General features: G+C 38.5%; 1 protein-coding gene across 3 annotated transcripts in view; it reads left to right on the top strand.

The window, feature by feature from the left end:
* Nucleotides 1–25,926, top strand: part of LOC140728541 (dipeptidyl peptidase 4-like) — a 202,365-nt gene extending 176,439 nt beyond the window's left edge. For all 3 annotated transcript variants that reach the window (XM_073047412.1, XM_073047414.1, XM_073047413.1), the window contains 7 exons: nt 366–560; nt 2,773–2,827; nt 4,940–5,039; nt 17,198–17,262; nt 18,283–18,355; nt 18,681–18,754; nt 23,088–25,926. In XM_073047412.1, the coding sequence (XP_072903513.1) occupies nt 366–560; nt 2,773–2,827; nt 4,940–5,039; nt 17,198–17,262; nt 18,283–18,355; nt 18,681–18,754; nt 23,088–23,186 (661 nt within the window). In that variant the 3' untranslated portion in view covers nt 23,187–25,926. The remainder of the gene's footprint in view (nt 1–365; nt 561–2,772; nt 2,828–4,939; nt 5,040–17,197; nt 17,263–18,282; nt 18,356–18,680; nt 18,755–23,087) is intronic.
* Nucleotides 25,927–26,896: the final 970 nt, after the last annotated feature.

Below are 26,896 nucleotides of genomic sequence, written 5' to 3'. Positions count from 1 at the left end.
ATGGAATGGGCTGCCAGCAGTGGTGGTGGAGGCAGAAACAATAAGGTCTTTTAAGAGAGTCCTGGATGGATACATGGAGCTTAGAAAAATAGAGAGCTATGGGTAAGCCTAGGTAGTTCTGAAGTAATGACATGTTTGGCACAGCTTTGTGAGCTGAAGGGCCTGTATTGTGCTGTTGGTTTTCTATGTTTCTATTATTATTTATTTTGTTTGGTCTTCTAGATAAGCATATTTTGAAAGATATGTATAATGATAATATTTTTGCACTCTATTTGATGTTGGAGAATATTTAGGTTTGCATAATTAAAGACTACAAATACTTGTTAGAAGATTTTATTATATTATTCCTGTGATATTTCTTTCAGATATGGTGGGCCATGCAGTCAGAAAGCCAATGCCCAATTCTCCATTGGCTGGGCCACTTACCTTGCCAGCACAGAAGGGATTATAGTTGCCAGCTTTGATGGAAGGGGAAGCGGTTATCAAGGAAACAAAATAATGCATGCAATATATCGAAGATTGGGCACATATGAAGTGGAAGATCAAATCAGAGCAGCAAGGTGTGTAAACACTTAGAGTTCTCACTTAGGATCAAATAAGTTACGGATAGTTGTAAACTCATCAGCTCCATCATGGGCACTAACCTCTCCAGCACCCAGAACATCCACAGGGAGCGATGCCTCAGTAAGCTGGCATCCATCATTAAGTAACCATATCACCAAGACGTGCCCTTGACTTCAATGTCTGCAGTGAGATGCTGAAGATGTTCTATAGGTCAGTTGTTGAGAGCGCCCTCTTCTTTGTGGTGGCGTGTTGGGGAGGAAGCATTAAGAAGAAGGACGCCTCACGTCTTAATAAGCTGATAAGGAAGGCGGGCTCTGTCGTGGGCAAAGTACTGGAGAGTTTAACATTGGTAGCTGAGCGAAGGGCGCTGAGTAGGCTACGGTCAATTATGGAAAACCCTGAACATCCTCTACATAGCACCATCCAGAGACAGAGAAGCAGTTTCAGCGACAGGTTACTGTCGATGCAATGCTCCTCAGACAGGATGAAGAGGTCAATACTCCCCAATGCCATTAGGCTTTACAATTCAACTGCCAGGACTTAAGAACTTTTTTTTTTTTTTAAAGCTATTATTAATGCTTTTTGAGTTAGTGATTTAGATGCATATCATATTATTACTGAGTTAAGTATTGTATGTAATGAGTTTTTGCTACAACAAGTGTATGGGACATTGGAAAAAATGTTGAATTTCCCCATGGGGATGAATAAAGTATCTATCTATCTATCTATCTATCTTTTCTCAATGCTACCATCGCGGAGGAGGTACAGGAGCCTGAAGTCATACACTCAATGTGTCTGGCATAGCTTCTTCCCTTCTGCCACCAGATTTCTAAATGGACATTGAACACAAGAATACCACCTCACTACTTTTTGTTCTACTTTTTAAATATATATCTAATAAATAAATATAACTAATATATACCATATATTTACTTTAATTTATAGATTTTATTATGATGTACTGCAATGTACTGCTGCTGCATTATGACAAATTTCACAACATATGCCAGTGATGTTAAACTTGATTCTGATTCTGATTAAGAAGACTAGCAAAGAATACAGTGTGATATAGATCAGTTGCAAATATGTGAAGAGAAACGGCAGTTGGAGTCTGTACGGCATCCGTTAGGCTCGCGAGACCACGGTTCTGTGCCTGGAAAGTCTCCAGGCTGCAGGCCTGGGCAAGGTTGTATGGAAGACCGGCTGTTGCCCATGCAGCAAGTCTCCCCTCTCCATGCCACCGATGTTGTCCAAGGGAAGGGAAGGGCCGATACAGCTTGGCACCAGTGTTCGCAGGAGTTGCCAGAACGAGGTTGAAGACAACGTCGGACTGCCTTAGGGACTCCAGCTCCGGATTTGTCCTCAGGGTTTACTCCCGAAGCCTTTCCCATGAGTGGGTATGGGCTGCAAGGCGGCGGAGGTTTGAAATCAGAGTTTTCCCTCTCTTAGATGGACTGCCTTCCCAGGCTGACGAGCTCCATCTACCAGATGGAATTTAACCCAAATAAATGCGAAGTGAAGTGTTGCACCTTGGCAGGGCAAATGCAAGGTACAAGGTACACTGTCTAGGGCAAGATCCTTAACAGAGTTGCTGAGCAGAGAGATCTGTTCATAGTTCGTAGCTCCTTGAAAATGGCCACAAAGTGGCTAAACTTGGGTTGTTTTCTCTAGAGCACCAGAGGCTGAGGGGGAGATCTGATGGAGGCTTACAAGTTTATGAGAGGCATAGATAGAGTGGCCAGAGAGTATCTGTTTCCCAGGGTTGAAATGTCTAATACCAGAGGGCATACATTGAAGGTGAGAGAGGGTAGGTTCAAAGGGGATGTGATGGGTAAATTTTTTATGCAGAGAGTGGTGAACTCCTTGTAATGCCTAGAATGGTGGTAGAGGCAAAAACATCAGAGGCTTTTAAGAGATGTTTGAATAGGAACATGGATTTAAGGGCGATGGAGGCATTAGTGTTATCGATTTGTTTTTGAGCTGGTTTGGCACAAAATTGTGGGCTGAATAGCCTGCTCCTGAGCTGAACTGTTCTGTATTTTAAGTTCAAAAAACAAGTTGCAGTGCATAGAGTTTTAAAGCACTATGATTACAGACATATCACAAGTATGAAGTACTTAAACTATTGACTTCAAACTAAGCATTGTTGCATGCATCAGTGTTTTAGCTTATGGGCTTAATTAACATAAGCAATTCATTACTTTGCAGAAAATTCATAGAAATGGGATTCATTGATGAGAAAAAAATAGCAATCTGGGGATGGGTAAGTCTTCAAATTATGCTTAGTAAAAATATTACTTTCTTATATGTATGCTATATAATTGTTTTGACCCCACTGCAAAAAATACATCTTTGCAATACCATTAATTTGGTAGTACACTCCCTTTCATTCTGTGAGAGAGTAAGCATATTTGTTTAATTGATTCCCTTGATTAATCTAGTGTACTACAGTATTAGCAGTATTGCAAAAGCTTATTCAATAGAGTAATCCATTTATACAAAATGCAGATAATAAACAAGAGAAAACCTGCAGATGCCAGAAATCCATAAGAACACACACAAAATGCTGGAGGAACTGAGTAAGCAAGTGAGACATCATCTATGCAAATTAATAGACAGTCAACTAATAGGGCCAAGACCCATCTTCAGGAATATGTATGTGAGCCCGCAATTTTGTAGAGACCAGGATTTTCACATAGATTTAATCAAGGTTCTCACTTGATTGTCCATGCATGCATTGACAATTTTTAGGATAGATGTTATAAGAGAAATATGTGGCTTTTAGTTTGACGAAGGAAACCTGCATTTTCTCATTAAAATCTGTTTCTTTAATATGAAAAATGGATCAAACCTATAAGGCGTTGAACCACGTCATGTGACCATGATTGTTCTTGGCAAATTTTTCCATAGAAGTGATTTGCCATTGCCTTCTTCTGGGCAGCTCATACGACCATCCACCACCTGCTCCCGTGGCTTCATATGACCCTGATCAGGGGGTTAAGCAGGTACTGCACCTTGCCCAAGGATGACCAGAACGCTAGCGGAGGGAAGGAGCGCCTTACACCTCCTTTGTTGGAAACATATCTCCATCCTGCTGCCCATATGCTGGATCTTTATGTTTAGTTGAATTAAATTTTAAGATCTGGATATTATTTAAACAGATAAGATGTTGGTTGTGGTTTCATGCGCAAATACTTTCCTATTGTTTTTTCCTAAGAATTGTAGACTAGACTGGGGAATATCAGGCTAGCCTCTGCCTACTCCTGTTTCTTATGTTTTTATTTTCCTTCAAAATCCTGTGGAACAACAGTATCCAATAGAAGAGGCACATTATGCTTACTGAAGGACATTGTACTTACCAAGAGGCCGATTATACTTCTCAAGGACATAGTAGTGTGTCCTGAAGAACCAAATGCAACAGAAAAGGTTGCCACTGAGCAATATTGAAAAGAAACGTAAAATAGAAGTAATCATCCATGTCAATGAAATTATCCAGGAAGTAGCTATATTGCTGTCATTATAAAACAATTCACAGTGTGCATGATATGGAAAAAAAGAGTTATCATTGGATTATGGACCTTACAGAGCAGGAAAAAGATATCCATCCACATTGCCAGATCTTTCCATCCTCAATATTAATACTTGAAATTGTTGCAAAACTCTCAAAAGTAATGCATCAAATACTAAAACTGTTCAAATTTTTAGGCATTGAAACAAATAAATATTATATAAATATGCATCCATGGCCTCTTCTTGTACCAAGATGAGGCCACCCTCAGGTTGGAGGAGTAACTCCTTATTTTCTGTCTGGATAATCTTCAACCTGATGGCATGAATACCAGTTTCTCCTTCTGGTAAACAAATCACTCCTCCCCTTCCTCTATTCCTCACTCTGATATTTTATCTCTTCTCACCTGCCTGTTACTTCCTCCTGGGTCCTCCTCTCCGATCAGATTCTTCTCCAGCCCTTGACCTTTTCCCACCCACCTGGCTTCACCTTTCACCTTCCAGCTAGCCTCTTTCCCCACCCCCCACCTTTTTATTCTGACATCTTCCCTCTTCCTTCTTGGTCCTGAAGAAGGGTCTTGGCCTGAAATGTCGACTTGTTTACTCTTTTCCATAGATGTTGCCTGCCCTGCTGAGTTCCTCCACGTTTTGTGTGTGTTGCTTTTGTGTTTACAGCATCTGCAGACTTCCTCATGATTGAATTACACACCATGGCCATCAGCATCTTTATCATAAGCAGACTTCCAGGATTTTTTTTAAAACTAAGAGTTTGAGAGAATTCTCTTCAGTGTCTTTGAACATAAATCTATGTATTCAACCATTTTATATGCTAATTCAAAGTAACTCATTGCTTTCTATTTGCCTTTAGTCTTATGGAGGTTATGTCACATCCATGGTACTTGGATCAGGAAGCAAAGTCTTCAAGTGTGGAATGGCGGTTGCTCCAGTGTCCAACTGGACTTATTATGGTATGTTCTAATAAATAAACTGACGGAATATTTATATACTGCAGAAATATACACAACATAGAAATTAACAAGTAAGTGTATAGTGTGTGTGTGTGTGTCTGTCTGTCTGTTAGTGCTGTTTTTAGTGGAGTCATTTTTAGTCTTTGGTGATTCAGCATGACGGCATGCCTCTAATTCTTCTTGATTGACTGGGTGGGTACAAATTTCAAAAGCACATTCAGCTTCTAATTTAAATAAGTGGTAAAACAATGAAGAGGCAACAACCAGTTGTATTTTATAGCACATTAAACCTTGGGAATAATAAGTAAGTCAGATCACATCTTTGCTTTTGCCCATGGCTTAGAAGTGGAATCTAAGCGAAAAGCATGAGTTTTGCTTTTGTAAATTTTTTTCTGTATCATAATTTGAATCTTGTTTTATAAGTAAAACAACATTGGCCTTCATAAATCAAAGTATTGAGTACAGGAGATGGAATGCTATGTTGAAGTTGGTTAAGACGTTGGTGAGGCCTAATTGGAGTAATGTGTGCAGTTTTGATCACCCACCTACAGGAAAGATGTAAGTAGGGTTGAGGAGTACAGCGAAAAATTATAAGGATGTTGCTAGGTCTGGAGGATCTGAATTATAAGGAAAGACTGAATAGGCTAGACCTTTATTCCTTAGAACATAGAAGAGTGAGCAGAGATTTGATAAAGATATACAAACTTATGAGAGGTATAGGGTATGCAAGCAGGCTTTTTCCACTGAGGTTGGGTGAGACTAGAACCAGAGCTCATGGGTTAGAAAATTTAAGGGGAACGTGAGGGGAATCTTCTTCACTCAGAAGGTCATGAGAAGGTCAATGAGCTGCCAGCTTAAGTGGTACATGTGAGCTCAATTCCATGATTAAACGAAGTTTGGATAGGTACATGGTTGGTAGGGGTATGGAGGGCTGTAATCCCACTGCAGGTTGATGGGAGTAGGCTTGGACTAGATGGGCTGAATGGCATGTTTCTGTATCTTTCCATGACTCTGTGCTTCTATGACTCTAATCAGATTATATGCATCATAGATCCTAACATTCCACTCAATACATAGATGAGTTTTTGAATCCCAAACCACAATTTTCTGATGACTGATTTTAATTATCATCTACAATATAAAGTGATGTTACATATTTTCCCAATAGACATCCCCATCCTATTCCATCCTAACAATGAAGTGCAAAATCTTACTTTTATCAAACAAATATTGTTGATAAGTGAACAATTTAAATATATGTGGTTAAATGGTGCATTTGGTTATGCTGGCTTTGGTCAATTCAGTGGTCATCAATGTATGTTATAAAATGGATGATGCAATTATTCTTGCAGTCCCTCACTTAGACGAATGCCCGTGCTTGGATTGAGGGTGTTGCCAACAGATCTTATACTTACGTGCCTGAGAAAGCATAGTTCTGGTAACGTTTAACAGTTGCATCAAAATGAGAGCAATTCTCCCTGAGCAGAAGGATCAGTATATCACAAGCTTGGGAATTTTGAGGTCAGAGTAGATGTGCACCTTACCTCTCACATAGCTTCTGCAGTTCAGCTTAAACACCGTTGGCCAGGGCATCTTGATTCTGTGTCACTTGAGTCAGAGGACAATGAGACATTCTGTTAATCCCACAGGGGAACTTGTATAGTTATATTAAACCATCTGTTATTTTACTAGAAATATTGTTTTTTAAAATAATTTTATCTTTTAAGAAATAATAATTTGTTTTCAAGTTCATTAACAAGACATCACAGAAAGGCATTTGCTATTAGATATGTGTCTGCACTTACTGACATAAGTAGACAACACTGTCTGAAGTATAATCAAAGCAATGTGATGCTTGTACATAAATCCAAGACAGATATTTTGCCAATTTTGTGCACCATTGAAAGAAAAATTTCACTCATTGAGTTCAGCAAATATGCTAATGTTCATCAAATATAGAAGATACTAATTAGTTTCATTCATTCATTATGTGCCATGTCATGATGTTGGCAATTGTGGTCTTCATTCACCATGATTGTTGTTGGCAATTTTTTCTACAGAAGCTTTTTGCATTGTCATCTTCTGGATAGTGTCTTTACAAGATGGGTGACTTTAGCCCTTATCAATACTCTTCAGAGATTGCCTGGCTTTATTTGTCGCAAAACCAGGACTAGTGATATGTGCCAGCTGCTCATACAACCATCCACCATCTGCTCCCTTGGCTTCATGTGACCCTGATTGAGGAGCTATGCAGGTGCCACACTTTGCCCAAAGGTGACCTGCAGGCAACTGGAGGGAAGGAGCGCCTTTCACCTTCTTTGGTAGAGACGTATCTTCACCCCGCTACCCTAATTGTAGGAACCCTTTAATTTGGTCAAATTAGGCCACAGTTGCTTGAGAAGCAAATGGATGACAGGAGACATTTATCTTCAAAGGCCAAAGATCATATTAGTGTCAGAAGGGTAGGGTGTTTGCTGTTTGAGACCACAAGCAAAGAAGGAAAAGGATTTACCACAAAAATGGACAAGACTGGGGCCATACTGGATGATTCCAAGTGTCATTTCATTGGTCAAATTGACCATGCACCACCTGTTCCTATGGCTTCACATGACTCTGAGGGGGCTAAGCAGGTGCAACGCCATGTCCAAGGGTAACTTGTAGGCTAGCAGAAGGAAGGAGCGCCTAACACCTCCTTTGTGAGAGATGTATTTCCACCCTGCCACTGTTACAAATACAACAAATTACTTGATAAATACCAAAATCTGAAGCCTGCAATAGTGCTAATGAAGTGGATAGTAAATATCCCCCAACGGAAGGAACTCAGATGAAGTATTTACAATAGAATACTTCTGTTTTTATAAAAACATCAATGTCATTTTTGAATTCTCAAGATGGAAAATAAAACCAGAGATACCAATCTAATAAATTAAAGATTTAGTTTTCTTTGCAATTTACTCAATTGTCACTTATAGTTAAATAATCAGAAAATAGATGAAAATTTTACCCTCTCATGAGTAACAAACACTTCAAAAATATTTGAAGTTATGATTTGTAACTTCAAAATGTTAAACTAATTCAAATGAAATTATGGGAGTTTGAACTGTGGGTGTTACTATGGGTTTACATTAAGTAAGGGTGCACATGATGACGTATGCAATTCATGTATGTTACATATAACCCATAATAAATTATTCAAATAAATGAGAATGCATAATTAAACAATATACATGATTAATCAAATATTATTGAAGTATCAAATACACAGCAATTCTTATCGCAGAAATTACCTTCATATTTAAATTTTTTTTTAATGCCATAAATGGTCAAATTAGTCCATTAAGCTCACTCATTTTAATGAACCAGAAATTTGATTTTTTCAAACCCAAACACCTTTTAATCACTTCAGAATCCAGTTTATTATCACTGACATGTCAAGAAATTTGTTGCTTTGCATCAGCAGTACAGTGTAAGACATAAAAACTAGTAAAAGTCACAAAAATAAACAAATAATGTAAAAGAGAAATCATGAGGTAGTATTCATGGATTCATGCACCGTTCAGGAATCTGATGGCAGAAGGGAAGAAACTGTTCTTTAATCATTGAGTGTTGTTCTTCAGCTCCAGTATGTCCTCCCAAATGGTAGCAATGCGAAGAGGGCATGCACCAGATGGTAAATGTCCTAAGTGATAGATCCAGCCTTCTTGAAGATGTCCTCGATGGTGAGGGTGGTTGTGCCTGTGATGGTGTGGACATATCAGATCTTGTCAAACTCCGAATGAAGTAGAGGCACTGGTATGGCTTCTTCAACTCGACAGCAATATGTTCAGCCCAAGATGTTGATATGGAGAACCTTTCATCTTATGTTCTTGATACTTATTACTTATTTATTAATGATGATGATTTTTTTTTTCTCAGCTCAAGCTGGTAGACCCTGATATACAGGCATAGCCACACACACTCATTTGTCAATTGCTAAGAATTTTCGGACTATTCTCATAGAGTTTAATATTGTGGCTTTCTGAAGATTTACATAAATATTACTGTGTAGCCCTAATTGTTTAATGCTATTGTGTAGTGACTTTGGGATGATACTAGTTGTAAATATTGCTATCAGGACAATGTATACCCTGTTCACGTTCCAAAGTCTTTCAATTTCCTCTTTTAATTCAGCATATTTCTGGTGTTTTTCACTTACTGATTTCTGTAAGTTATGTGTGTTTGGAATGGCTATATCTATTAAATAAGTTGTTCTTGCTTGTTTATCCTGTATTATTGTATCTAAATGGTTATATAGATTGTCCTATCTATATTAACTGATCGGTCATAATATAACTTATGGTATTCTGATTCTAAAGTTGGATCAGGCTTGTATATATAGTAAGGTGTGATTTCATATACGAGTTTATATTTTAAAGCAAGTTGCTGGTGAATGATGCTTGCCACTTGATTGTGTCTGTGTAAGTAATCAGATTGAGTTCAACTGCTACAGGATCTTGTAATGTGCTGGATTGTTTCTGGTTTTTCTCTGCATTTTCTCTGAATTTGTTGGTCTTTTATTAAGTGTTTTTGATCATTTTTGTGTTAACCGCCTGGTCCTGTATTGCCACAAGGAACAGTTCTCTTTCTGAGAAGAGTTCTCCAATTGTGAGCCAGGCATTTCTATTATTAATTTTTCTTTCTTTTTTGCGTTTGTTATCTTTTATCTTCTGTTAACTTTTGCACACTGGTTGTTAATCCTGTTGGGTGTGATCTTTCATTGATTTCATTATGAATATTGGATTTACTGAGAAACTGAACCTCTGGGTTGTATATAGTAACAATTATGTACTTCGAACTTTTGAACTAGAGGACACATGTTGGGGGAGGGGAGGTTAAATGAGAAAGCTTATTTATGTGGAGTGTGACCAGAACAGGCTGCTAGGGGTGGTAGTGGAAACAAATGTAATACAGATGTTTCAGAGGCCTTTAGATGAACTCATTAATATGCAGGAAATGGAGGGATATGGATTACTTCTAGGCTGATGAAATTGTTTAATTTGGCATTGTGTTCAGCACAGACATTCCAGCCCAGAGGTCACATAGCTGTGTCGGATTGTTCTGTGTTATATTAAAGTAACTGAACAGCACTGGCAAAAATGCCTTTGTCAGGAGCATTTTGTGGGGGTGATTGAAAGATTGAATTCTTCTATGTGTGCGTCTTTCTTTTTGCCCCAGCACAGCCTGCGAAGCACAGAGAAAGACGCTTCCACAGAAAAACTGAGAAAATAATGGCATCCAATAACACTCAATGTGCCATTGCAGTAGCCCTAGCATATATAAGAGGGAAGAGTTACAAGAAAGTCATCGGAGCTGGAAGATCTCAGGTGTGAGGAGAGGCTGGGTAGATTAGAAAACTTTCTTTGGAACTAAACAGACTGAAGGGGATTTCCTTTGAGGTGTAGTAAATTATGAAACAAATGGGCAAGATGAAGTGGAAAGCCATATTTCAAAGTTTTAAAGTTCAAAGTGCTTTCTTTGTAATTGCACTTATGTGCTGAGCCCAGGACAAGTACCCTGAAATTATAGCACCTAGGAATTTAAGGTTGCTAACCCTCACCCCCTTTGGTCCTTTAAGGAGGACTGGATTGTGGACCTCTGGTGTCCCTCATCTGAAGTCTGTATTCTGTTCCTTGGTCTTGCTGACACTGAGTGAGAGGTTGTTTTTGCGGCACCATTCAGCCAGATTTCCAATCTCCCTCCTATGTGCTGATTCATCACCATCTTTGATTTGGCCCCCGACAATGGTTGTTTTCAAGGCAGAAAAATCAAAATGGGAAGGCTTAGATTTAAGCTAATAGGTTAAAAAAATTTAGGGGGGAGTTCTAGAAAGACATTTACTTTTACAGATTACTGAGGGTCTGGAAGTTACCATCTGAAAAAGGCTGAAATGCTCTACACACCTAGGAATCAAATGGATGAACATGAAGGCGTAAGGCTCTGGAAAAGAACTGGGAACCAGTATAGTCCTAACTAGTTCATTTTCCAGTTGGAGTAGAGGAGATGTCAAACAGCTGTCTTTCTGCACATTGAAATACTGTGACATTATGATTGGACTTCACTTTTTCATTTAACAGGAGCTTCCCATCCTCTAGTTCCCTAAGGGCCTGTATCATGCAACATGTCTGGTTAATCATATGAATGTAAATAAACTGAGTTGGTTGTTATCATATCCGGCACCCGAAACAGAGCAGCTGCTAGATGCATATGGCTGTTGACTCCAGAAATTTGGAGTCCGTCTACAATCCGTTCTCTGACCTCCAGAAAGGAACTCCGTTCTATTGTAGGGTAATGCTCAAAGCTGTTTTTCATGTCACATTTTTTATTCAAAGGAAAATGAACAAGCATAAAGTAAATCACCATAATTCTGGACTGTTTTGCCCCCATTACATTTATTCCCTTAAAGACAAAAAGGGTAAAGACAACTGTCGTTCCACAGCAAAGAGGTTCAACAAGAAATATTTTCCTTAAACTTCTTGTAAAGTTCCAGCCTTCTGCAGTCTATTCCTGCTCATTGGCCAGCACTGTTGTTCCAGAGCCCCTGCAGAAAGTTCTCTGAAGCTGCTGTGTGGTAGGTTTTTCCCCCTGAAACATCACCTTTTTAAGATTGTGCTTTCCTTATGAAAAATAGAGGGTATTGAATGGCATTATCTGAAATCTTACTGAGTTGACCAAAAGACTTCATGATATATCATATAAAAGGTTTCTTCTTAGCCCATTGTGTCTAGGACTTGTACTGTAAATTGCATTACTGTACTTCAAAGTTCAAAGTGCGTATACTTTATACAACCTCGAGATTCATCTCCTTACAGGCAGCCACAAAACAAAGAAACCCAATTGAACCCATTAAAAAAAAGACTGTGGAACACCCAATATGCAGAGAAAATACAAATGAATTGTACAAACAATAAAAGTAAGCAAACAGCATTCAGAACTGAAGTTCACAAAAGTGAGTCCACAGAATCCTATTAGTTGCAGACCACAGCCTCAGTTTAACAAGTAAACCTCAGGGAGAAGCAAGGTGAACTGACCAGTCCTCGCCTCTGGCCCCAAAACCTTGACCTTGATACAAATTACTTTAAAACATTACCCCAAAGTATTGATCTCCCTGTTTAAAGGTACAATTCCCCCTTATCTGCTCATTATAACTTTATATAGCTTGTCCTCTTTTCCAAAGTAAACAAACCATTCCCCTGCTATCCTCTCCTCATGGCTAAAATTCTCCTGTTCTCACAACATTGTCGCAATAATGTTAGGGTCCATTTTTAAGGATGTGGTTTTGGGTACTTGGAGGTGCATGTTAAAATTAGCTGAAGTCAGCATGGTTTCCTTAAGAAGATATCTTGGTTGACAAATCTGTTGGAATTCTTTGAGCAAATAACAGGCAAGATAGACAAAGGAGAGTCAGTGGATGTTGTTTACTTGGATTTTCAGAAGGTCTTTGACAGAGTGCAGTACACGAGGTTGCTTAACAAGGTAAGTCCTGCTGTTAAGATGGCGCCACACTCAGACACACTGACGTCTACGGGGCCAACCAAAGGAGTTACTATATTTTTAACCATTTTTTTTATGATCACAAGATAATGCTGGACATTAAGAACTTAAAGTACTGCAGGTCTACCCCATCGGTGAGGTTCTTGTTGGTAGAAAAACTGACAGAGCTGAACTTTGTGCAGACCCTGTAGCTGCCTGCTAGAGAGGCGTTGGAGAAAGTACACGAAGGCGGTGTGCAGTCTATCGGTGTATCTTATCAGCCTATCTTAGTCGCTTTTCCTGTGATTGTAAGACCCTGTTGGACATTGGTAACTTGTAAAGCTTCAAGCTCAGTTCACTGGTTTATTGACAGGATCGACGGTGGGGGAATTGTGTGGCCTCAGTTTTAGCAAGAACTAGGCCTCAAGCTGTAGTGTCACCTGTTTTCAGCTGTCCAGAAGAGAGGCGTTGGAGGCAGTGTGGCACGGTGTCTTTGCTAACATTGGTGCTGCCCTCCAGTCTTCACTCGGCAGAAGAGTAGGCCTCAAGCCACAGCGTTGCCTGTTTGTAGCCATCCAGAAAAGAGGCATTGGTGCTGGAAGTGGTGTGACACAGCGTCCATGCTGGGGTCAGTGCTGCTATCTGTGTTCACTTGCCAGAAGACCAGCTGCATTATGGTTGAATGCAGACTGCTGTGACATTGATGGACTCAGGGACTTGGACTACATTTTTTTGAATAATTGTATTATACTCATGGCAGATGACGCTTAATGTGAATAAGTGTGAGGTTATCCACTTTGGGAGTAAGAACAGGAAGGCAGATTATTATCTGAACGGTGTAGAGTTAGGTAAGGGAGAAATACAAAGAGATCTAGGAGTCCTTGTTCATCAGTCACTGAAGGTGAATGAGCAAGTGCAGCAGGCAGTGAAGAAGGCTAATGGAATGTTGGCCTTTATTACAAAGGGAATTGAGTACAAGAGCAAGGAAATCCTTTTGCATTTGTACAGGGCCCTGGTGAGGGAGTATACCTGGAGTATTGTGTACAGTTTTGGTCTCCAGGGTTAAAGAAGGACATCCTGGCTGTAGAGGAAGTGCAGCGTAGATTCACGAGGTTAATTCCTGGGATGTCCGGACTGTCTTACGCAGAGAAGTTAGAGAGACTGGGCTTGTACACGCTGGAATTAAGGAGATTGAGAGGGGATCTGATCGCAACATATAAGATTATTAAGGGATTGGACAAGATAGAGGCAGGAAATATGTTCCAGATGCTGGGAGAGTCCAGTACCAGAGGGCATGGTTTGAGAATACGGGGTAGGTCATTTAGGACAGAGTTAAGGAAAAACCTCTTCTCCCAGAGAGTTATGGGGGTGTGGAATGCACTGCCTCAGAAGGCAGTGGAGGCCAATTCTCTGGATGCTTTCAAGAAGGAGCTAGATAGGTATCTTATGGATAGGGGAATCAAGGGATATGGGGACAAGGCAGGAACCGGGTATTGATAGTAGATGATCAGCCATGATCTCAGAATGGCGGTGCAGGCTCAAAGGGCCGAATGGTCTACTTCTGCACCTATTGTCTATTGTCTACTCATATCTTATATGTGTTACATGTGCCTTGTGCTGTGTATGGCTATTGGTATTGTTTTTTGTATCCTGGCCCCAGAGTAACACTGTTTCCTTTGGCTGTAATGATGGGTACTCATGTATGGTTGAATGACAAACTTTAACTTGACAGCTTGCTAAGAGCCCATGGTTTTACAGGAAAGATACCAGCATTGATAGAAGATTTACTGACTGGCAAGGGGTGAAGAGTGGGATTAAATGGAGACTTTTCTGATTGGCTGCTGGTGACTAGTGGTGTTCTGAGGGGGTTGATGTTGGGACCACTTATTCTTAGGTTATATGTCAATGATTTGGATTACTTCATTTCATGATATATGTCAATGATTTCCATCTACAAACATACAAACTTGCGTGGAGGGGCCAGTGTTGAGGAAACAGAAAGCCTTGGACAGATTAGAAAAGTGGTCAAAGAAGTAGTAGATGGAAAACAGTGCAGGGAATTGTATGGTCATCCATTTTGGTAGAAGGAAAAAATGGGTAGACTATTTTCTGAACAAAGTCAGAAATCAGAAGTGCAAAGGGACTTGTGAGACCTAGTGCAGAATTCCTTAAAAGTTAATTTGCGGTTTGAGATGGTAGTAGAAAGCCAAATGCAATGTTAGCATTCATTTTCAGATGACTAGAGCATAAAAGCCAGGTGTAAAACTGGGGCTTTTTAAGGCACTGGTCAGACCTCATTTGGATGAAGTGGTGTTCTCGCATTGGAAGGGTCCAGAGGAGGTTCATGAGAATAATCCTTGGAATGGTAGGGTGAAAATGTGAAAACCTTTCATGGCTCTAGGCCTGTACTCTCTGGAATTTAGAAGAATAAGGGATTGGGAGGGCGGAATCTCATTGACACTTACTGAATATTGAAAGGCCTAGATAGAGTCGATGTGGAGAGGATGTTTCCAAGAGAGATCAGAGTGCACGGCCTCTGAATAGAAAGATGTCCCTTTAAAGCAAAGATGAGGAGGAACTTCAGCCAAAGGATTGTGAATCACAGGTTGTGAAATCGTTCCCACAGATTGCTCTTGAGCCCAAGTTATTGGGTTTATTTAAAACGAAGATTCTATGGATTCCTGATTAGCATGTGTGTCAATGACTTAAAGGAGAATGTGGTTGAGAGGGAAAATAAATCAGCGATGACTGAATATCAGAGAAGAATCAGAGGGCTAAATGGCCTAATTCTGCTCCTCTGTCTCATGCTCTATTGGCCTTATTCTCCTCTGTACCCTCTCAAATGTAATTACATCTTTCTTGTAATGTACTAACCAGAAATTAATCCACAAATGTCTTGTAATTTAAATAGCTCTACATTATGCCTTAGTTGGTTCTGGAAAGAGTTTCATTCTAACTTTTCTAATGGGTCCATTGGCAAATCAGTACAAGGAAATTCATCATTCTAATGAAATTCTCCCACAGTACTTATCTACCTCTGTTGGTCAGAAAAAAAAACATATGCAAAACATTTGTCTGAATATTAAAACAGATTAAAACAAAAAAAATGGTTGCTATGATCATATAAAATGTTATTAGTAAGTACATTTTTCATTAGATGGAAATAAGAAAGAACTTTAAGAGCACAAACCAGGGTGGGTCTTTCATGGTGAGCAATAGGGCACTGAGGAGTGGAGTAGAACAGAGGGATCTGGGAATACAGATCCATAATTCTTTGAAAATGGCATCACAGGTAGATAGGATCAAAACGAGAGTTTTTGGCACATAGCCTTTCATAAGTCAAATCATTCGGTACAGGAGTTGGGATGTTATGTTGAAGTTGTATGAGACATCGGTGAAGCCCAGTTTGGAGTGTTGTGTGCAGTTCTGGTCATCTACTGACAGGAAAGATATCAATATAGGCTGAAAGAGTGCAGAGAAAATTTACAAGGTTGTTGCCAGGACTTGAGGACCTGACTTAGAGGGAAAGGTTGAATAGGTTTGGACTTTTTTCCATAGACCGTGGGAGAATGGGGGGAGATTTGATAGTGATAGGGGTATAGAGGGGTAAATGCAAACAGACTAGAGCAAGAGGTTAAGGGTGAGAGGTGAATAATTTAAAGGCAACTGGGGGAGGAGGGAAACTTTTCATTCAGAGGGTGGTGAGAGTGTGAAATAAACTGCCAGCAGAAGTGGTGGATTTGGGTTTGATTTCAACATTTAAGATAAATTTTGATAGTTATATGGATTGGAAAGGTATGGAGAGCTACGATCTAGGTGCAGGTTAATGGGACTAAGCAGATTAATAGTTTGACACAGACCTGATTGACCAAAGAGTCCATTTCTGTGTTGTAGTGTTCTATGCCTCTATAACTTTCAAGAGTCCGCTCTTGGGTATACTTCAAAAGCAGAAGCATTCAATGTGTACACTGAAGATTTGGAGATTTTCTGACAATATGTATGTATGAATTTATATATTTATTGAGATACGGCATGGAATAGGCCCTTCTGCCCCTTCCAGCCATGCTGACGAGCAACCCCTATTTAACCCCAGCCTAATCACGGGACAATTTACAATGACCAATTAACCTACCAACCAGTACACCCCTGGACTGTGGGAGGAAACTGTTGACATCGGGAGGAAATCCACACAGTTACAGGGAGAATGTACAAACTCCTTGCAGGCAGCGGTAGGATCTCAGCTGTAATTTTGATGAAAATGGTGCCTGAGCTGAAACCAATGTTGCAGTATTCTGTATTAATTACAGAATATCACATTATATTTTTGAACACTCTACAATCATTTCATTTTAGTGAGTGGCTCAGTTAAGTTATATATTGTCTAACATTTTAAAAGGGAGGGATAAGATAAGGTTGCATCAGAAATGTATCATTTTAGAAAAGGAATGAACTTTTTATTCATTCTAATTCATCACATCATCAATGAAATAAGTTGCAAAGGACGTGCAAATAAACTGTAAATGGTTAATATGGAACTGGAAATAGGGTATTTAATTCACACAAGCAGATAGTGTTTGTTTGTTAAGAGCTGTTTGAGTATATTTCCAAGAATTCTTCTATTTGAATCTATTATGTTTCACATATCACAGATTCTATCTATACTGAACGTTACATGGGCTTACCAACGAATGATGACAATTTTCAATTCTACAAGGTAAGGCTTAGTCATATTTATGATTCCAGTCACAATGGAGGAACTTTAGTCTAATTTGTTATTGATTTATTTATTAAGATACCATGCAGGTTAGCCCCTTCTGGCCCTTTGAGCTGTGCTGCCCAACAATCCCCAGTTTAATCCTAGCCTAATCATGGGACAATTTACAATGACCAATTAGCCTACCAACTGGTACATTTTTTGACTGTGGAAGGAAACCGGAGCACCTAGAGGAAACCTACGCAGTCATGGGGAGAACATAGAAACTCCTTACAGGTAGCAACAGGAATTGAATCCGGGTTGCCTGTACTGTAAGGTATTGTGCTAACCACCACAATGCTACCATGCCGCTGACGCTAAATTATCCATCCTATCCGATATTGAATTCACAGGAGATTAAAGTCAAGTAGAGAACAACAACTGAATTTACAGGTGACCTTATCAAGATGCTCTCACACAAGTTAGGTCAAGACTAACACTTTCAGAAAGTATGTGTTAGAAAAAAAAAGCTATAACGGAGTTTCACATGGCAATTCTGGCCTCTCTCTGTTACAGATATTTCCATTCCTCACCCGCCCTTTTCACAACTTATCACTAACTTGTCTTCCTCTCTTGGTTCGGATTAAATATCTTTGACCAAAAATATTAATGCCATTTCTCTTCCCACCACTGCACCATTGTTGAGTGTTTTTTGTTTAAAACATTTGAGAATTTCTTCAAATCCTGAAGTGAATTAAAATGAATTTCAGAAAATCGTAATGATTGAGACAGACATTTCTGAATTACCCCACATCAGTGAGTCATGAGCAACTGTGTAGAGCAGAAAGGAGTGAATGTTTTAAAATCATTTTAGGACATCGGGATACTTTTGCTCAATGTTCTGCAGTTTAAATTAAAAATATGGTTTTAAATTTTGAAATTATAATTAAAATATAAAAATTCGCATGTGCTTTTTGTAATATATAAATAATTTCCACTTCCTCTGAAGAATTATCTGTAATATTCTTCATTGTTTTCCAGAATTCTACTGTGATGCAAAGAGCTGCAAATTTCAAATTGGTTGATTATCTCCTTGTCCATGGAACAGCAGATGGTGAGTTTGGCAGGTCCTAGATCATCCAATAGCTTAAGCAAATCATACTTATATTTAAACTGCAGATCGGAGACCAATCTGCAGAACAAATACTGAGTAAGCAATAATACTTCATTATGAAGCATTAGACGTCCTATTTAACTTCTGAGAAATTTTCTATATGTGTTTACAGAATGCATATTTGTACAATTTAATGGATTATAATGCTTTCCAAAAGATGTCAATACATCATTTAGGATTATCACTTAGTTAATCCAGTCTGTTTGCCTTAGCTTAATTTATCAAGCAGACCGGAATAACATTTAACTTGTACACTCTGTTTCAGATAATGTCCATTTCCAGCAGGCAGCACAGATTTCAAAAGCCCTTGTTCAGAAAGGAGTGGATTTTCAAGCGATGGTACGTTTAGGCACTACAGTTTCTAAAAAACACAATATTACATTATATACTTAAGAGAATATTTGCAAATTTCTTCTATTAAATCAACAAATATAATTACATGGGAAATATTGAGCCAATTCTTGGTGGAAAAATAACTGAATGTTTAATTCTTTTAACTTTTTATACAAGTTTGGTCTACATATTAAAAGCTAAGTTATGTTTCTAACATGACTGACTGAGTGGAGGCTATGTATACTTTCTGAGAAAGCTCAGAGGGACCAGTAATTGCCAATATCTTCAACTGTAAAGAGGGTCTTGGCCTGAAATGTCAACTGTTCATTTACATAGATGCTGCCTGACCTGCTGAGGTCGCCCAGCATTTGGTGTGTGTCACTCTAATTCTAGTCCAACTCATTCAAGACACTGCCCTGCGATTGACAAATCTCCAGATCTTACAAATCAATTTACACATGAACAGTAGTATTCCTCAGACAAACAACATCTAGGTCCTATTCTTTGCATTATATTTTTAAAAGGTGGTGGATCTCCCTTAGATTACTCAATGAATTCAGGAGATAAAGATCAGTGTAGTAATAAAATCTGTTTAACAGCTTAACAACATGGATCAACACTAATCAATCTTTTAAATCAAGAACAGGAACCTTGGTCTAGTCTCCCTCTGTTAGCAGTGAATAGTTAAAAATTAAGAAATTGTAAGTTGTTCTATGTATAATGACATGCCACATTCTGACTCAGAAATGGCTTCTCATTCCTATGTTAGCGAATCATTTCCATATTTGAAAAAAGTTTTTTTTTGACAAAAGTTTGGAAGCTTTCCTTTCACTCTGTGTTTCCTCTTTCTCTAGTTTTATTATTTTTCTGTACATAATTTGACCCAAAGTCATCTCCCTCTTCAGTTGACCCTTGGCATTCTCCCAGTCTTTAACACACTGAAGTTGTGATAATTCTCTCTCCGTTGTTAGTGAGAGAGAACGCCTGAGGGATGTCGAACTGTTGGGATGAACAGTAGTTTTTTCATGGACTGTAGACCATAGTCTCTCTTTGGCGCTTTGCTGTTGTGAATAGTGGGAGTGCTGATGCAGGGAGAGAGGGACGGAGAGGGCCAGGATTCAGAACCTCTCTAATGCCTTTAATAGTTCAGCAGAATTCTTATTTTTCATAAAATCCTTGAATTATTATGAAAAATTAAGAGGCAGTTCAGGTCACCGAGTCCTTCCAGTAGGATAACCCGGTTGTCCCATTCCTACACTTTATCCCCTTGGCCTTAAATTGTATTTCTCTTAAGAGCCTATACAATTTCCTTTTGAAATAATTCGTGGTCTCTGTTCCCACCACACTCATGGATGTGACCTAGGTCATTACTAATCACTGCATGAACAAGTTCTTCCACAAAGTGATCCCTGTATCTCTTAAATCCGTGTGCCATGTACCATGTACCTAGCTGTATCGGCACTTGCCCTTCCCTTGGACTACATCAGTGACATGGAGAGGAGGAACCCGCAGCATGGGCAACAGCTGGTTCTTCAATCTTCCCGCCAGGCTTGCTCCCTGGAGAGGACACAGTTTATCAGAGGCACAAACCCGGGATCTCCTTGGATCGAAGTCTGCCTACTACTAGTAGTTCATCTACCATCAGCTAATGGGGGCACTTTTATTTACCTTCAGCCTTCCTCTTAGTAGAACTCCCTTCAAAGAGAACAATCCCAGCTTTGTAATAAAATCACTATTGCCTATAACCATTCTGAGAAATCTCTGCTTTCTCTCAAAATTTTTTGCACACAACCTTATCCAAAGTTGCATTACCAAAATGGATAAGGTTTTGGAGAAATTTCCGCTTAAAGTGTGAAAGAAAATATTTGTAACTTTGAAATTAGAATCTCAGTGCATATTATTGGAGAGTCAAATGGAGAACACACTCAGAATTGAGGAGCAAAACTTTATATTCCATCTGGGTAGCCTTCAACCTGATGGCATGATATCAATTTTTTTAACTTCCAGTGATTACCACACCCCCTTCACAATTCCCCCATTCCCCTTTCCCTCTCTCACCTTATCTCCTTAACTGCCCATCACTTCTCTGGTTCTCCTCCCCCTCCCTTCCATGGTCTTCTACCCTCTTCTACCAGATTTCCCTTTCTCTAACCCTTTATCTCTTTCACCAATCACTTCGCAGCTCTTTATTTCACCCCTCCACTGCTCCCAGTTTCACCTACCACCTTGTACTTCTTCCTCCCCTCCCCCACTTTATTGATCTGATATCTCATCTTTTCTTTCCAGTCTTGATGAAGGGTCTCTACCCAAAACATCAACTGCTTACTCAATACATCAGTAGATGCTGCCTGGCCTTCTGAGTTCCTCCAGCACTTTGTGTGTGTTCCTTAACAACACTTATAGAAGCTTCCACATAATCTTTCTGTCCATCCCTAGCAAGGTCACATATTGACATTGAAAAGTATCTTAAAAATGATTCATGTAAATAAATAAGTCTATTTTGGATTTGTGTTGGGTGTATTCAGATTCCTCATTAGTTTCTTCAAGATCTTACTGATCAATACATTTGCAATGACTACATTAGAAATATGTGCTTTTTAATGTAATGACTTCCATTTGATTTTGGAGAACAGTTTACTTCAAACTGATGCAGAATTACTTTGTTTTTCAAAGCACTTCCTTTACTTTATTGTCACCAAACAATTGATACTAGAACATACAATCATCACAGCGATATTTGATTCTGCGCTTCACGCTCCCTGAAGTACAAATTGAAGTAAATATAATAAAAATTTAAATTATAAATCATAATCATAAAATAGAAAAGGGAAATTAAGGTAGTGCAAGTCAGGTCTGGATATTTGGAAGGTACGGCCCAGATCCGGGACAGGATATTGGGCTAGATTAAGCTGACACACATCTACAGCTTTCAGTTGGCATTGGTAGTTATTCCCAGAGTCACTTCAGCTTATTTAGATGTGGAATGTATATTTTGTTTTATATCCCAGGTGAGGTCTGAGTAGAATCAGGGACTCCAAAGATGTGTTGGAAAATCCACAGCCCTTTAAATCTTCTACCCTTATCTACCTTCCATTTTGCCAGCTATTAAAGCTGTCATGTTTTTAAATATATACATATTACTGTCACATTGTGAAACATATGAAATATTAAAAGTTACTTCAATAATTTGAAGAAGTCAATTAAGACACTGATTAAACACATATAATTAACTAAAGAACTTGCCTTTTTAATGTTCTTCCTCGCAATGCTACGATACCCAGTGAAATCGATTGAGTATAGATGCCGTGCCAAATTTAAACTCAGAAGGACCAAGTACTATTGCTTAATGTGTGAATGGTGTGAACCACTGAATGGTGTGCCATGAAACACATTGAATTAAAAGACAGCAGCCACTGGTGAATATTTCTGAGATCATTGCATTTAAATCATATGTGTAAAAGATCAAGTAATGCTGGCATTTTGAGTTAATGAATATGGTTTTGTGATAGAAGGCAGCTGTGATTCAATTTGTGGGAAATTGGTGCATACATTCACACTATGTTCAAAATAGCAAGAAAAAAAAGTAGTTATGCAAAAAGACACAAGACCACAAGCAACACATTCCCTTCATGTACAGTCAGACATATGCATGCAGTCCACCCTGTTATTCCACCAAACGCATGCCTGACAGGAGACACCAGCCCCCAACCAAGCATAAACACTGTGCTGCCCTGCCTCCAGTATCTCCTCTCCTGAGTGGCAACAGCAGGCAAGCCCACGGCTTGAGGTCCAGACCTCACTACAACCAAGCTACACAGCTTCCCTGCCACAAGTCTTTCCACTAGCAAGAGAAACAGGCTTGTGACATCTTACATTATCAATGTCCAACAGGGTCTTAAAGATGCAATCGGTATACAAAACACTTGTTACCTATATAATAATTTTAATACACTGCTTACAGATTATTTCAAAAGGAGGAGCCTCTTTACATTGTGCTGTGTGAGTCTTTTGAACTTCAGTGTATAGTTCTCAGATTATGTTGGTTTAATTTGAAATGGACTAAACATGCTCTAAGATGAGAAAAAAGTTATTAATAAAACAAAACTCGAGCTTCTGTTTTCAAATTAATAAATGAAAAAGATCACAAAGAAAATATGTTAGCTCATAGCATATATGGTCAACAGTTTTAAATAGGAAAGACTATATAACATGGCAATATGTAGGCATTATTAAAAAAAGAGTTGATCCGGTGTTTGGTTGACGTTTTAAAGAATTTGGGAAGAAAACAACATTAACTTTGAAGCAAGCTCTGATATTTTGCTTTTCTGTTGTGTTTCAGTGGTATACAGACAAGGATCATGCTTTAAGCAGTCCCGCAAAATGTCATCTCTACATTCATATGTCGCACTTCCTGAAGCAATGTTTCTCTCTCAACTGATGTCAGACAATATATCGAAGCGAGTGTAAAACTTTACAATTATAGAAATGCTGGAAGAACTTAACCAGTCAAGCGGATCCTCACGGAGTTTTGCTGAAGGGTCTTTGATCTGAAACGTTAACTGGTTTAACAAACATAAGAACATAAGAGATAGGAGCAGGAGTAGGCCCCTCAAGCCTGCTCCGCCATTCAACAAGATCATGGCTGATCTTTCTTGTTTCCAAGTTGTGACTTGACTGACTGAGTTCTCCCAGCACTACTGTTTATGTTTCAGATTCTCGCATCTGCAGGTTTGTTTTCTGATATTTCAACTGTTCCCACTTAAAGCATTTGTATTGATAAAATAATAAAATATTATGATCCAGGTTCTCTAAAAGATGGTTTACATTTTTTCAATGTCTTAATTGATCATGTATTATTTGAAATTTTTTGAACATTTTTCATCTGGAAAAAATGCTAATTTCAAACAAATGGTTCACTTTGGATGCTTTTGTAATTGAAAGCTATATTATTAGAGCTAATAGGACTTGATGTTTCAATCCCTATGATAAGTCAGCACTCTCAATGTTGGCAGTGGGCTTGGAGTGGTGACAAGGAGGTACCTCATTGGGGTCATCAGGTGGGCACCCTCCTTCTTTGACGTTTCGTTGATCAGCCCACAACATCTCCAGAGGGCTCAACGGTGCTACCTGGCGTCCCAGGTACACCCCACTCAGTTCCATACCCTCCTGTCTTCATCTTGCAGCCCAGTTGTTGCCTTTCCTTTTAATCCAAATCCAATTACTGCTTTCTTCTGTGGCTTGTGAAATTGAATAACTTGATTCAATTTCTATAAATAACTTCAAATTTTGCTTTTACAATTCTTATCGTCTTGCCACTTGGTGCAATTTGCAAGTAATCAATCAAAGCTGATTCTACTGAAGAACAAGTAGCTTACAAATTTATTTGCAAGTTTTATTCAAGAGTACTGTCATTGATTCACCTTTCCTAGCAACCAAAACTTTGATGAGATTTCTGTAGAATGGACTGAATTTTTTCTGTTTGAGTTTTTACTATTACAGTGGATTCCAGTTAATTGGGACATATCTGGACCACACCTTTTGGCCCAATTAAGTGATTGCCCCAATTAGCCAAAGTTTCATGGAAATAGTTAAGAAGGTATAAAAAAGGCAAACTGCTGTTAAACTGAGTAACAAATTATGTATTTAAATTCAAAAGAGAACAAATTAATGGTATCATTACTTCAACAGTATAAACTGTGTAGTAGTTCCTGATAGTTATTGATGGCAAAATTCATGCACACTAGGCTACTGTCTTCTGTTGATTGACTGCAAAATAAGCAGACATCTCATCTAGATAATGGACTGCTTTCACATAATCCTTTTGATGATTGCATCCTCCAAATCTTCATTTTTATTACAACATTCAAGATGATTAGTAATATTTTCAAATTCTTCATAGTTCACAACTTGCTGAAGTAGTGAAATTACTTCATTTTCACTCCCAACCATTATTGGCATCTCCAAGCCTGAATGTTGGAAACGACAGTGAGCAAAGCAGTTCTGACCTGTCTTACTGTTTATTTCTTGTCAACTATTATCAGTGACAAGGCTGACTGTCCTTTGAACACAAACGTCCACAACTTCTGCTATTTAGAAGTTGTTTGCATGGTGTAGGGACTAATGGCCACACAAGTACACTGACTAAAGCTAGCTGGAAACTGTCTGGCAGCAGTCTCCTGTTGCAATTAAATGGTGTAGTGTCCCAGATAAATGAGGGAAATCCTGGCTTTTTTCTCAATCAGTTTTTGTTTTTAAGAGTTGGCCCAATTATCTGACTGCTCCAATTAATCAGTGGCTCAATTAACCAGAACTCAATGTATTTTACTTTAATTGTTTATTTAACCAAAGTTCCATAATGGCTTTACAAAGAAGAACAGAACATCATGCCAATATTGATTACAACTTTTTAATTTTCCAACAAAAGTGAACTAACTCTCAAGATTTTTGGGTTTACTGTTTAAAGGACTCTTTCCATATAAAGGGGACTGAGGACATTTTCCTTCTACTCAATTTCACTCCTAAATAATCTACTGACATTAGTGCAGTATTCTGGAAATAGTTGAATTGTTTTACCTTGAATTTTATTCAACACGTTCAGCATAAATGTTTGAAAAATTCCATACTTCAAAGTATTTAAAATGATGCAATGTTATCAGAAAAGAAATATACATAGAAGCTTTTCTTTGGTTCTCAGGGTGCTTACAGAGCTTAGAATTTGCTGTACAATAAGTAACTTCAGTTAAGTGTAGATCCTTGTTGCATTCTGATGACCAGATACACATAAAATGCTGTGATTTATTATTATTGTATGATTTACTCATTCTGCACTGTTTTGTTGATTTAAGATTAAGATTGGTCATTCCCTGATGGAATCTATTTTCAGATGAGTTGAATCCTGCCATGAACAGAGTTTTGGAAAATGCTACATACTTGATTAATTTCAGACTTATATTTGCATTAATGGCCATAATGTGCATAATATGCTGTATGAAATTTTATATACCCTTTTAATTTCATCTTATTTTTAAGCTCTGTGTTATTTGCAGTGAATACTATATATTATTCCATTTTGCATTCCTTTTTTAAATATTTCAATAATGAAAGCTTTTAATTTAAGAACATTAATAAATTTGTGCACATTGCTTCCTTACAAATAAATGGTAATGTTTGTAAATTTGTATTCTTTGTGCAGCTTCATTATTCAGGGAATGGGATATAATATTGTTCAAGAGTACATAAAATTGTGTGGAAAAACTGAAGAAGATGATTATTGGCAATGTTCCCTTTAAGGTGTCTGCATACACATATCCTTCTTTACTAGCCCACAAAGAAATTTTAAACCACACGCAAAAGGTTGTCACACTCAACCTTGTTGGCATGTTAAGTATATTTCCTGCTCGTACACAATCACATTTCCTTTTCTGGATTTGATGCGGATGCTGTTAACAACGTGGAGTTTGCAATAATTTGTCTGCAGGTTTTAAAACTGGCTTTTTTATTCTGCTTTTATTGAAGAAATTATTGATTCATTATGCCAAATTCCAAAGAAGCAAAGGGTGTACTTTGATGTCACTCACAACAGGTCTAGCTCCAGTTTTAGGTTACAATCTCTCCAGATAAAAGTTTTCTCTTCAATTACAAAAGTGAATCCTTTACCCACCTTCTATCCTCAACTGAATACAAGATCAATCAATGCAATGTACCCATCACTCTTACCAATCAATATTCCCTCTAATTTGTAATGACCATTGTGTGCAAAAATCTTGTGCTGTGCAAGTGTTTGCGAGTGACAATAAGATGTGTGTACTGAGTTTAAAGTGGAAGTAAACCTGAAGCTATTCTAAGGATAAAAAGCCATTCTGCTTTAAGTGAACAAGCAGTTCTTTTTGTGCTTCACACCCTTTATCAACCTGTCAACTAATTATCAGCCATGAATACCTATATTTTCCTATGATGTAGGTGCTTTACAATACCTATCAAATATCGCTCATGACAAATATGAAATAAATAAGACCATGATACCTTTAAGTCTTTGTGTGTGTGTGTGTGTGTGTGTGTGTGTGTGTGTGTGTGTGTGTGTGTGTGTGTGTGTGTGTGTTGCTTGTTAGGAGTTTGAGGAGATTTGGTATGACACCAAAAACACTCACT

The sequence above is a fragment of the Hemitrygon akajei genome, chromosome 5 (assembly GCF_048418815.1).
Source record: "Hemitrygon akajei chromosome 5, sHemAka1.3, whole genome shotgun sequence".
In the NCBI taxonomy this organism is placed as follows: domain Eukaryota; kingdom Metazoa; phylum Chordata; class Chondrichthyes; order Myliobatiformes; family Dasyatidae; genus Hemitrygon; species Hemitrygon akajei.
The sequence above is the reverse complement of the archived record's forward strand: the minus strand, read 5'-3'. Positions and strand labels throughout refer to the sequence as shown.